Source organism: Aphis gossypii, chromosome 3 (assembly GCF_020184175.1).
Source record: "Aphis gossypii isolate Hap1 chromosome 3, ASM2018417v2, whole genome shotgun sequence".
Taxonomy (NCBI): Eukaryota; Metazoa; Arthropoda; class Insecta; order Hemiptera; family Aphididae; genus Aphis; species Aphis gossypii.
In genome coordinates, this window is record NC_065532.1 from 38,759,668 (window position 1) to 38,772,282 (window position 12,615).

Here is a 12,615-nt window from a genome sequence, read left to right on the forward strand (position 1 = left end):
TTATTAAATCAATATTAGTTTAATAAGTTAAGGTTTCGACGCCTCTTAAAATGGTATGGTGAGTCAAGTACATAATGGTATATGGGAAATTAGGATGCTATTGAAGTTTGGAGTGAAACCTGCTTTAGTCTATTTTAATTATAAAGACTGTTTAACAATCTTTTATCTGAAGGGAAGTTGCCAGCATGAGTGAACTCCTTTTTTTTGCTACTTTAAGTTAAATTATGATTATAAAGTTTTATAAAATTGTATTTTATCCATACAGCAATCAACTTAAAATAAATTAATAATTAATAATTATGTAGGTACTCAAAAGGTAACAGTATAAATTAAGTAAAGTGTAAGTCATGACTAAATAATTTATTTAACCAATAAGTAGTTAGCTTAACCAGTTAACATTTTTATCAATATTTGGATAATAGAATGCTGTTATTTAATGAAAGGTTGATTTATGTTTAAATTATACATAATATATTCAAATTTTTATTTTTGAAATTCTTAAGTGTAATTACAGACAATATTTTTGAATACTTAGATTTTTTACAAAGTATCTTATTAATAATAATATGAGCTTAAGTTTTTTAAATGTTGACATAATATAATCTGAAAATATAAAATTTTAAAAGTTATTCTACTTGAAATATTAAGAATAAATGATAATTATAGTCTATTTAATACTGTAAATAAGATGTTCCCAACCTTTTTGGTGCTACAGACTACTTGGAGAACTTTATACATCACAGATCACCTCAATTGTATTCTTTATTTTCTTTTATTTAAGAATCAATTTTTTTCATACATTTTAGAATATTTTAGATTATGAATAAATAAAAAATAATGAAATTCCTTATAACAGGTTTTTAATAATGCTTATAATTGATAATTTTTTATTAAAGTTAAAAATAATTAACAATTTATTGCAAAATAATATTCTAAAAAAATGTACATCTGACAATATAATCAAATCTTAATGTATAAACAAGATAAAATTATCGGTTGAAATAATAACATAAATTTTAACTGTATAATATAAATTTATAAATAAACGAAGTACTGTACACAATCAGTGTTTGTGTTATGTCTTAAAAGAAAATGAAATATTTAAAATATTTTTAAAGCTTGTAAGTATGACTAGTAGACCATCGCGGATCTAGTGGACCATAAGTTGGGAACGTATGCTGTAAATATATCAATATTTGTTCATAATTACTACTCAGTAAAGTGTACTCAGACAAATTTTGTATTTTACAAATATACCAAGTACTTATAATAATGTTTATTATACTATGTTATTGAGTTATCACCAGTTCCAATCACAATTTAAAAACAAATAATATTCTTTACCTTAAATTGCTCAAATCAATTTATGGTTATGGGATGTACTCAGTGATTTTTAAACTGAGTACCACAAAGTTTTGTTCAAAATTCATAATTTGAATCGGTGCATACTAGTTATCTCTTAAAACATACGAATTGTCTTCCATCCTTATCATAAATAAAAAAGTTAACTTATAATTTACAAAAAATAGACAATAATTGTCTCCGATGATCAGATAGTTCAGAAATTCATAATTTTATACAAGTTGCCTCCCATATAGAATTAAGTAGTGGTTCATAAATTTAACTAAAAATATCCACATAAATAGATGAATTTATAAAATTAACAAAATATATTTAATATAATATAATATTATGTATTAATTAATAAGCATTTTTTATATTTTGAGTCCAATTATTTTATGTTTTATTGTTATTAAAAATATCAGAATTAAGTATAATATACAACATTTATACAATAATTACATAACTATAAAAATAATAAATCAAGAAGTTAAACAAAATAAGAAGTAGTACATATAATTAGTCGATAAAACAAATACATGGTAATATTTACCTATAACATTGGTTAGGCTTATATTTTTTAGCCTATATTTGTAGGCACTCGAAATTAGATATTTTTTTTTTATTAAGCTTTTTCATTTGTCTATCAATGAAAATTATTTTGGTTCTAATTTGTAATTCATGTAATTTAGGCTTGTTTGAACTTTGTATTAAAATTACTATCTCAATCTGAATAAGTTTTTAAACTTCAATAAATTTATTTATATTAGGATGCTGAGACTCAAAATAGTTACTAAATTTGCTATGGAAAGATTTGCATGCATTGGTTGTGCAATGATTGTTTGAACTTTTTTCTACCCATATATGAGGTGGAAAAATTGAATTCTCTGATAAACATATTATAATATGTATCGAATCTAAGAAAAAAAGCAAAAGGAAAAAATATCAAAAAAAAAAGGCAGTATAGGTAGGTGTAGCAAAATGCAATACATACATGCAGTATAATTTGTTTTTTCCCAACACCATATACTTCAAATAATTTAGAATACATTTTAAAATATACCTATAAGTATACAAAATAATAACATTATGTCTAGTGAGCTGACTCAAGTACAATATTAATAAATCACAATTACACATCCAAGCTTTTAATTAAACTATATTATGTAACTACTACCCGAAGGCATAACTATAGAGCTTTAGAAAAACATGTTTTGCTTCTATTGCTAAAATAATTTGGTAAATTACTTGTGTAACATATTAAGTAAGTAGATAATAGTTAAAAAAAAAAAAAAATCAAAAATTATATAAAAAAAGGAGGGAAAATTTTTGGAACCACTTACACATATTTATTACCCGAATTTTATAACGCACATTCGATTAACAATGGAAGTGGGTTCAGGGTTGTGATCTTGTGTGTACAGTATACCCATTGTATTAGATTGTATTGTATTGTATTTGTATTTTATAGTATTGTTCTATTCTGTCTCTGTGGTATACCTATAGACTGTGGATAGTGCATAGATTAGTACAATATACTATAACTATATTCAGTGGCGTATTTACGGGGGTGATATGGGGGATAGATTCCCCCTCCCTTGGTCTTTTTTTTACTCGTAAGTTTAATAATGTTGGTAAGTGTACCTTCCCCCCACCATCGAGGAAATTATGTTTTCCAACGTATATCCCCCCCCCCCTGGACAAAATCCTAAATACGCCACTGACTATATTATAGATATGGCCAATATGCCATATGACCTGTGGGCACAGTATACACTATACAATTGTATACTCAGTACTCACTTCACGTCGATACAAATTCTAATTACCCACTAAGATAGGTACTCAGTTCATCGTTATACAACAAAGTAGAAATAAAGTAGGTAAATGTGTTAATAATAAATTTAAAAAATTAATACCTAATTGTAATATGTTTATCAAACAATTTTCTGGTGTTTCCGCAATAAATAATGTAAAAAAATTTGTTAATAAATATAATGCTGAGATCGATTCAGATTTAAAATTCATAATCGGTTGGTATACCGTAAACATGGACCATAACGTACACGCATTTATTTTATATCAAACATCGCCCGAGGATGAGGAATCTGCTGCATCAATTCTTTTGCTTTCGAAATGCGATTTTGACCCGCTAAACCGCCAAACAAAACCACACGTTCTAGATTTTATGTACACAATACGATCAAGACGAAAGAGAGGATATGCTGCAAAACTTATCACAAGTGTTCAAGATAACTTCCAATTTACGGTATTCTGCAAGAATGATGAAACATCCAAATTGTTTGAAAATTTGAAATGTATAAAAAATGATACTTTATCTAATTCGACTAATTTAAATGTATTCCGTTGGGACAGTTGTGAAAACAAATAAACTGTATATTTATTTTTGATTTTTAGCAAAATTATATAAACTACCTGCCTAATTAAATTATTTCCTAGAGAAATTTAACTATCTATCTATCTAGTTAATTTTAACGTTAGGTGTCTGAACTTTACAGTTCTGACAACGGTTGGTCTGTTGGATATGGTTACATATTACATTAAAAAATGTTAAAACATTAGGTATTTAATTTTAAGGTGTTCAGATCATTAAAACATTAACCACCTTTTAATATGTATATATATATATATATATATTTATATGATTATAGTTTTATTTAATCTGTGATAATATTATGTATAATATTACAGCTGATTATCTATGAACAAACATAATTTATTATTGTTTTGTGATGAGATTACCTATCATAGTTTTTGACGTTTTTGTTATCTGTAATAAATTACACAATACATTAAATTTGTCATTTACTGATTTACTCATACTTCTTTACGATTTGCATTTGCTGAATAATAAACATAGAACAAGTGAACAACTATAAGATAATAAAAATTAATTTAATTCTCATCTCTCGTAATTGGATGTTTATTTTTAATTATTAGGAAAAAATAAATGTGTACACATAATTAATTTAATTATTACAACCTACTTATAAAGAATATTATTATCATTCAAAAATTATTACAGTAGGATAATAGTTACTACGTCTTATATAGATAATAGTAGTATAGTACAGCTTAATTTATTTTTAGTTATTACGTACGTTATAAATTATATTCCAAAATTAATTATTGATATTCAAACTGTCGACTGTAAATTGTGCACTATTGTGTAATATTGGGTTCCTATTATAGTGTACAATTTAAACGCATGTTCATTCTTTTTTAAAACAAATGTGTCGAATAATTTTTAAACGTATTAATAAAAAATTCAAAATATTTCAATCATGACTGAAGTAAACGACTCTGTGGCTTCATCAATATACAGGTGCGATACTATTTTATTATCATCATAGAATATAGATAACTTTAACATAGAACAAATATTTGGAGAAGATAATATTTTTTTATTACCGTTCTAGAGGGTGTTCTTTTTGGAGCTGGTTTCCTTGGAGCTCAATGTCTTGGAAATGTTTACAAGATGCCGAGAGGAAATTGTTTGCATGTAAATCACATATACCTTAACATTATTTTTGTTTTACATTTCAATATTAACAATTATTTACAGATGTTCAATCTCCATACCGAACTCGATATGTTAACCTAGGCCCAGTCGTTGAACAAGAAGATAAAATATGGACATTAGAAGTTAACACTGATAAACGTGAAACCCCTGTAGTTTTGTTACATGGTTTTGGTGCTGGTATTGGGCTTTGGTGTATGAATGTGGACAATATATCGAACAATCGTAGACCTGTATATGCCATGGACCTATTGGGCTTTGGTCGTAGTTCTAGGCCAAAATTTAATACAGACCCTGAACAAGTGGAACATCAATTTGTAAATTCTATTGAAAAATGGAGATCAGAAATTAAGCTTGAAAAATTTATTCTTCTTGGTCATAGTTTTGGAGGATATTTAGCTACTGCTTATTCTATACAACATCCTGAAAGGTATAGCAACTAGTTATACTGAGGTGCAGATTGAGATTTAAATGTATGGGATGGAATATTTATTAATGACATAAATTTGTAATTTTATGAGTAATTTTCAATACCTTTTATTTGTTTGGTTTTGATAACTGATCTTAAAATAGCTCTATCTCTGTATCTTTGAAACATAAAAAAATGTATATTACTTTAAAATCAATAGTAGCAAAAAATTATGAACAGTCATCGTCACTCATTTAAGAACTTAAATTATATTTGTTACACAGCACTTTTCAGTAGATGTTCCCAAACAGGCCTGCCCATGGCCTTTATACTACCACCAAATGGCAATCATGCACTCTGTACTACAGACATAGAGCCACTGTTAATTTAGTATCAGTGTCTGACCAAATTGACAACAATCACGACCATATTATTTAATTTCATAAAACAAAATTATATTATAATTATTTTAAGTTAAGATTTATATAGCCAAGAATGGGAGATCAAAATCTCAATGACATTAATAGCCAACTCTATAGAATACAAAAATAATTATATTTATATTATTATCATTGCTGTGTGTATATAAATACGGGTTATATTACCAAGAGTAAAAAAAAAGAAAAATAAATAAATAAAAATATGATAGATTTTATAGGGCAAATGTTTAGGTATACAAGCAAAGTATATTAAGGCATGGAATACTGTAGAATCTCTGCACCCCATCTTGTTTGTGCCTTGGTATACTTGTAACTTGTTCAGTAAGTAGTTTTTAAAATATTTTGTATAGAGTTCACCATTTAATACTTGCTGATCCTTGGGGATTTCCCGAAGAAGATAAAAATGTTAAGAGCAAAATTCCTTGGTGGGCCAAAGGAATATTTTATGCTCTTAAATCATTAAATCCACTATGGCCAGTAAGATTTGCTGGTCCTTATGGTAAATTTAACTTTTTCTGAAGCTAATTTGTGTTAAACCATTAAAATAATTTTGAATGCTTATTAATTTTTAAGGTCAGTGGTTAGTGACAAATTTGAGATCTGACATATTGAAAAAGTTTGAACCAGTTCTTGGAGAAGAATCAACTGTGATTGGAGAGTATATATTTCAATGTAATTCTCAACGTGCAACGTATGTTTTATTTATTATTTCAGATTACTAATATTAATTTTTTAAAACTAATTTTCTGATAACACCATAAATATAATTATCCACTTAGGTTTAATTTTTCATTAATAACTATATACTATTATATTCAATTAACTTATTAGTTTATTAAGATATACTATACCAAAAACAGATGCATGAAACATCCATTACTACTATGACATTAGACAAATTAAAGAAAGTAATTTCAAAATTATCTTGAGCCTTATACATTGAAGCTTTTTTTAATAAGTTTTGATTGTATCTATTGTTTCTTTAATTATTGTATGGTTTATAAGTTATAACTTAATAAGTATTTTAGCTCTAATATCACCTCCCAATAATTTATTACTGTTTATTAGCACTTAAAATGATTCATAGTAGTATAATTAACTGTTAAGTTCACATCGAAAATAAAATCATTGATAGGCAAAAGACAATGGTTGCATTAAGTATAGCTCTCAAGGCATATTTTCTTAGTAGTGGGAAATACTACAACACTATTACTAGCTCTTAATATCTAGATGCAGATTATGTCCAGACTAATAGTTGTGTAGAAGCTGCTTGGAAAACATTCCTTAAGACTGAAAAATAACTCCATTTGTATTAACAAAATCCTTAACCTATATCAAATAAGTGTAAATTAATAATTTCTTTCTATAATAAAATAAAATTATTATGGTACATTTTTTTTGTAGTATTAAACAGTAGAACAACTAAGTATCATGACACCAACTATGTTCAGACTGGTAGTTGACACTAGATACCGCATTCAGATTGTGTAGGGAAAATGTACCTTAAGAGATATTTAAATTAACAATATTCATGCAATTAAGACATGTCAAGTATTTCTAAATCATAATCATACATAGTTCAGAAGATGCTTCCTCTTTTTGTGTGGTCTTCCTCTTACATACACTTAACTGAAATACTATGTTTCAGGTTTATATTGGAGTAAATTTACATTTTATTGAATTCGTAAAGGATTTTATTAACTAGATTCTAATAAGTTTTTTGCTTCTTGGTTTTATTTTCAAATTAAGTATAAAATCTAAAAAATATTAATATTAAGCTCGAGTTCAATTAATATTCTCTATATAAATTCTATAATAACAATTTATATGTAAAATTGCTTTAACTTTAACTATAACTAAACTGTGGTAAGAATTCAGTACATCATTTTGGTAATATGTAAAATACGTCATGTGTGTATAAAATAGACAATGCGGTGGTTATTGTGTTTTCTAAACATTGATTATTTTATAAGTATTTATGTACCTATAAATAATTAAGAATATACATTTATATTAATTTACTATGTATTTGTTTATTTACATATCTATTGCATGTCTAGGTTATTTTTAAATTTGTATGTGGGGAGAGGTATTATAGAAATATTCATATTCAAAAATTACCTCGCAACTTATAAATTATAATAATGTAATAAAAATCTGTATTTGTGTTTTAGCGGTGAAAGTGCTTTTACGTCACTAGTTACTGGTTTTGGCTGGGCAAAGAATCCAATGATTAAACGTATACAACATTTAGATAAAAGAGTGCCGATTACATTCATTTACGGACAAAACACTTGGATGGATAAAAGTATTGGTCAGAAAATTAAATCAGAAAGAGAAAACAGTTTTGTACAAGTTGAGGTTATATATTTTCACTATTAATAATTAATATAAATCATCATATACTTTATAAGGAGTAATTAATAATGTTTTTTAATATTTTAGACCATACCCAATGCCGGTCATCATGTTTTTGCTGATCAATTTGAAGTATTTAATAATCTAATAAATAAAATATGTGAAGAAAATGTAATTGAAAATGAAGAATAGTGAAATAAGTCACAATATAATAGTGTCATAAGATTTATATTTATATTACATGTTACATTAATTAAAATTAATTATTTACATTAAAATAAAATATTAGTTAATTTTACTTAAATCCATATCATCATCGTCTGACTCTAATGGTTTTACTTGACTCATTAACAAGAATTTATCAATTTTATCAGTGGAATCTTCATCCATGTAAGTTGTATAAGGTTCCAATGTTCCGCTTTTTCTTTTTGACATACGTTCTGTTATTGTATCCAACCGACCCTTCAATTTTAGTAGTTTCCAATGATATGATGACATATTTTCTAATGGTGTTATATTAGGAAAACACTAAAATATAAAAAAAAAACAAAAACAAAAATTAGTTTATAATGAAAACTACAACTATTTCAACTAATGGTGCCTATAGTGATAGCACAGATTAAATAAAAATATATAATAAAATATAATATTATTTATAAAATAATATAATATTATATTATTATTATTATTATATAATTTCCTTTAATCTGTGGTGATAGACTCCTAATAGTTAGTAAAGTACTAGAAGTAAACCATCCTTGTGTATATATATTTTTTTATTTGATTAATGTTTAAGTACTAAATTTCTTACCTCGCCAGATTCCATTTTAAAAACTAATGATACTATTACAATACAATGTATAAAACACGAACTACTACACGAGACTATAGTTAATAGATTTAAAACAACGATTTAAGAGAGTAAAGATAGAACATAAATTTAAATACAAGTAGAGTGTATGTGTTCGTCCTCCGCGTTTTAGACTTACAAGTTACAGGACGGCAAGATGCTTTCAAGCACGATGAAATAAAATCGTGCTTTCAAGTTAGTTTCAAATTTTGTATTGATAAAGAAATCTTAACACCAACCATGACCCTGGTTAGCTATTAGCATAATATGATATGATATGACCATGGCTGATGAGTTGCCTATGGTATACCCCTCATCCAAATTATATCTACTTATAAATTATTCAATCAAGAATCAAATATCAATATTCAATACTTAAAATACTTTAGAACAGAGATTCTCAACCAGGGTACCGTGAACTTTATTTAGGGTTCCGCGAAATTATTTAAAATATATTTTTTTAAGAAAATAACGATTTCGTGAAAAATATAGCACTTTGAGTAATAAAACAGAATATAATATAAAACCTATTGTGTTCCATACAATTTGTTGAGATATTGCGATGTTCAATCATATCGGTTTAATTGCTAATGCTATCTACTTATACAGTATGAACTACTAAATAAAACCAAAGTAGACTATAGGATGCCTTCGGATTTTTAGAAAATAACTAAGGGTGCTGTGAGTTAAAAAAAAAAACGTTGAGAACCTTTTCCTTAGAATCTATAGATAGTATATACTAGTCTTAACTCTTAGAAAGTTTTATAAAATTAAGTTTTTATTTAATTTATTCTATCGCCACATTTATTTTAAATTTTGCGAACCACTACTCGGTATTTGCTAACGATAAATTTGTAAACATTAATTATTAATTTATTATCACAAACAATTATATTTATTATGTTTATGATCATACCTACACTATATTTGAAACGCCAAAAATCCCTTAAAAACGCAATGACATACTATATATCATACTATATCTTATTACGTTATATTAAAAATTTTTTTGTTCTTACAAAGATCAAAAACATTATTTTTCATTAAATTGTTTACGTATTTCGTTTTCAAGTTTATGAGTTCTGAAATCAACAACGAAAAACTTGGGATCTATTGTTCTGCTATATAGTAGATTTCTAGTGAACTTCAGCTGCTATATTAATTATTGAGAGACGTATTGATAATTGATGTCACGATTAAAAAAATCTTTAATATATTATTTATAATATTTTGTCCTTAGATCATATACGTATATAATCTAAGATTTTGTCATGTTTTTAATCGTGATTAATGTGGATGTGTTAAATTTTAGTTCAAATTCAAAATGCTTTACCGCGGTCTTTGCTATAAAAATTCTACCGAGACCACGGTTCTATCTCCTATCACCACCAACTTTTCATTTTCATCAAATTATGGCGCCAACATAAATAATAATAACTATTATTGATAATAATTTACTAAATAATATTTTTCTCTGGTGTTGGTGTATCTAGTATCAACAGAAACAGAAAAAATGCCTAATGGACAAATAGTTGTATCACTTGTATCACAGAATAAATGAAATTTATTTATTCAGTGGTTGTATTTACAACTTTCAAGTTTAAAACTAGCCATTTCATAGTTTAATTAAAAATTTTGCTATTCTAATTGTCTAGTTATTTATGTTAGTTATTGTTAATTCATTTTGAATCGTAAGTTTTTATTTGTTGGAAAACACGTAAGATTTTTATATTACTTTGTAATTTGTATTACAGAAATGGAAATTACTGAAGTATTGCCAATAAAATCTTTAGAAGAAGCATTATCATGGAAGCCATTGTCTGAATCCCTCCCTGTTATAGATTTGCAGGATCGTGCAAATTACTCCATTAATGGCAAAGATTATAAATGTCATGAACGATTCTTAACGCCAAAACGATTACTTAATCAAGGCCTTCCAAAAACACTCATATGTCATGATATGCAAGGGGGTTACTTAAATGATAGATTTGTAAATGGAACCAAATCTAGTAATGAGTATACATTTTATAATTGGTCTGTAGTAGATACATTTGTTTATTTTAGCCATAAATTTATCACTATACCACCAATTGGTTGGATAAATGCAGCGCATAAACATGGTGTTAAAGTACTTGGAACATTAATTACAGAATGGACTGATGGAAACACTTTATGGTTACAAGTATTTAGTAATTTAGAAAAACGAGACAATTTAGTAGATAAGTTAGTGGAAATATGTAAATATTATAAATTTGATGGCTACCTTTTTAATGTTGAAAACGAACTAGAATCGGAAAACATTGAGAATATGATAGAAACAATAAGTTTATTAAGAACCAAATTGAAGACTGTAATAACACATTCTGAAGTGATTTGGTATGATTCTGTAAGTATGGAAACCGGAAAACTTATTTGGCAAAATCAACTAAATAATCATAACAAATTAGCATTTCAAGCTTGTGATGGAATATTTCTCAACTATAATTGGAAAGAAGAGGATCTTGTAAAATCTGTCGCTAATGCTGGAAATAGGGTTATTGATGTTTATGTAGGAGTAGATGTATTTGGTAGGAACTGTATTGGAGGTCTCGATTGTTATAAATCATTAGAAATAATAAGAAAATATGACTTATCTGTTGCAATTTTTGCTCCTGGTTGGACCTATGAAACATTAAGCGATAAGAATAAATTCAATGTAGTAGAAGATACGTTTTGGAGGAAACTTTATCCATTTTTGTATATTCATATTCCTTGTACTTTACCATTTTCTACATACTTTTGTCGAGGTTATGGATCAAAAAAAATTGAAAATTTTGTTGAGTCTTCTTTGGATGCCTGGTATAATTTATCAAAACTAAATTATCAACCATCTGTTCCATTATGTTTACTTGATGGTAACTTTCCTTGTATTTCTCATGTTGACGGCGAAGCAATTATAGGTGGCGGTTGCTTAAGATTAAATGGTAATAATGAAAACACTTCTTACCATAGGATATTTGTTTGTCATTTTGAAGTTAAATCAACGTTGTACTTTGAAATAACTGTTAAAGCATTAAAGCCTTATGACTCCCATAAAATATTTTTGGGTGTATTAGATCCATATGGAATGCCATATAAAATGGAGTTTGGTGTTCAGGGGGATAATAATATGTTTTTCAATAATTGTGATGACTACAGCTGTATTATTCCTGACTCTAAAATATATAACTTGACATTAGAAAATGGATGGTTATTACATAAACTTAAATGTGAAATGGTTGGAATAATAGTAGAAGTTGCTATTGAAACTGAAGAACCCTTACTTATTGGACATCTATTTATAAATGATGGCAGTAATTTATAAATAATATTGATTTATACTAATGAATAATTTGTAAATTTATTTTTTTTTCTTATTATATTATTTTTTCTTACATTGTTGTCAAAATAAAACAAAAATGAAATCATTAATATTAGTACTTTTAAGATGTAATACACATATACAAATATAATACACAAAGATAAAATACCAATAACCAATTGAAACATTAAGATTAGATAGCTCATTTTACTATGTTAGATAAGCCTAATTGTTCAGTATTATAGGACATAGGTGTACATTTTTTGTTAAACGTTAATTAAACAGTTTTGTTTTAATTATTTACTTGTATTTTTTTTATACCTATATATATATATA

The 12,615-nt window shown here is 26.4% G+C and overlaps 3 protein-coding genes across 3 annotated transcripts; 2 read left to right on the forward strand and 1 right to left on the reverse strand.

Moving 5' to 3' along the window:
* Nucleotides 1-4,357: 4,357 nt before the first annotated feature.
* On the forward strand, nucleotides 4,358-8,393 carry LOC114121502 ((Lyso)-N-acylphosphatidylethanolamine lipase). The gene is made up of 7 exons (XM_027983884.2): nucleotides 4,358-4,687; nucleotides 4,782-4,864; nucleotides 4,928-5,312; nucleotides 6,082-6,230; nucleotides 6,305-6,422; nucleotides 7,906-8,092; nucleotides 8,177-8,393. The coding sequence occupies exons 1-7, from the start codon at nucleotides 4,647-4,649 to the stop codon at nucleotides 8,279-8,281; spliced, it is 1,068 nt and encodes a 355-aa protein (XP_027839685.2). The 5' UTR covers nucleotides 4,358-4,646; the 3' UTR covers nucleotides 8,282-8,393.
* Nucleotides 8,299-9,158, reverse strand: LOC114121503 (uncharacterized). Its single transcript, XM_027983885.2, has 2 exons — nucleotides 8,901-9,158; nucleotides 8,299-8,617 (listed from the first exon to the last, which is right to left on the reverse strand). Exons 1-2 carry the CDS (start codon nucleotides 8,913-8,915, stop codon nucleotides 8,375-8,377), a joined length of 258 nt encoding a protein of 85 aa, XP_027839686.1. The 5' UTR covers nucleotides 8,916-9,158; the 3' UTR covers nucleotides 8,299-8,374.
* A 1,242-nt stretch (nucleotides 9,159-10,400) lies between these two features.
* Nucleotides 10,401-12,578, forward strand: LOC114121537 (cytosolic endo-beta-N-acetylglucosaminidase). The gene is made up of 2 exons (XM_027983936.2): nucleotides 10,401-10,630; nucleotides 10,694-12,578. Exon 2 carries the CDS (start codon nucleotides 10,696-10,698, stop codon nucleotides 12,280-12,282), a length of 1,587 nt encoding a protein of 528 aa, XP_027839737.2. The 5' UTR covers nucleotides 10,401-10,630; nucleotides 10,694-10,695; the 3' UTR covers nucleotides 12,283-12,578.
* The last annotated feature ends 37 nt before the right edge of the window (nucleotides 12,579-12,615 follow it).

What these genes read in the sequence shown, in the direction of transcription:
- LOC114121502 (XM_027983884.2), top strand. Translation starts at nt 4,647, where the DNA reads ATGACTGAAGTAAACGACTCTGTGGCTTCATCAATATACAG. An exon ending in AAGATTTGCTGGTCCTTATG is followed by an intron (nt 6,231 to 6,304) that starts GTAAATTTAACT and finishes TTAATTTTTAAG; the next exon opens with GTCAGTGGTTAGTGACAAAT. An exon ending in ACAGTTTTGTACAAGTTGAG is followed by an intron (nt 8,093 to 8,176) that starts GTTATATATTTT and finishes TTAATATTTTAG; the next exon opens with ACCATACCCAATGCCGGTCA.
- LOC114121537 (XM_027983936.2), top strand. Translation starts at nt 10,696, where the DNA reads ATGGAAATTACTGAAGTATTGCCAATAAAATCTTTAGAAGAAGCATTA.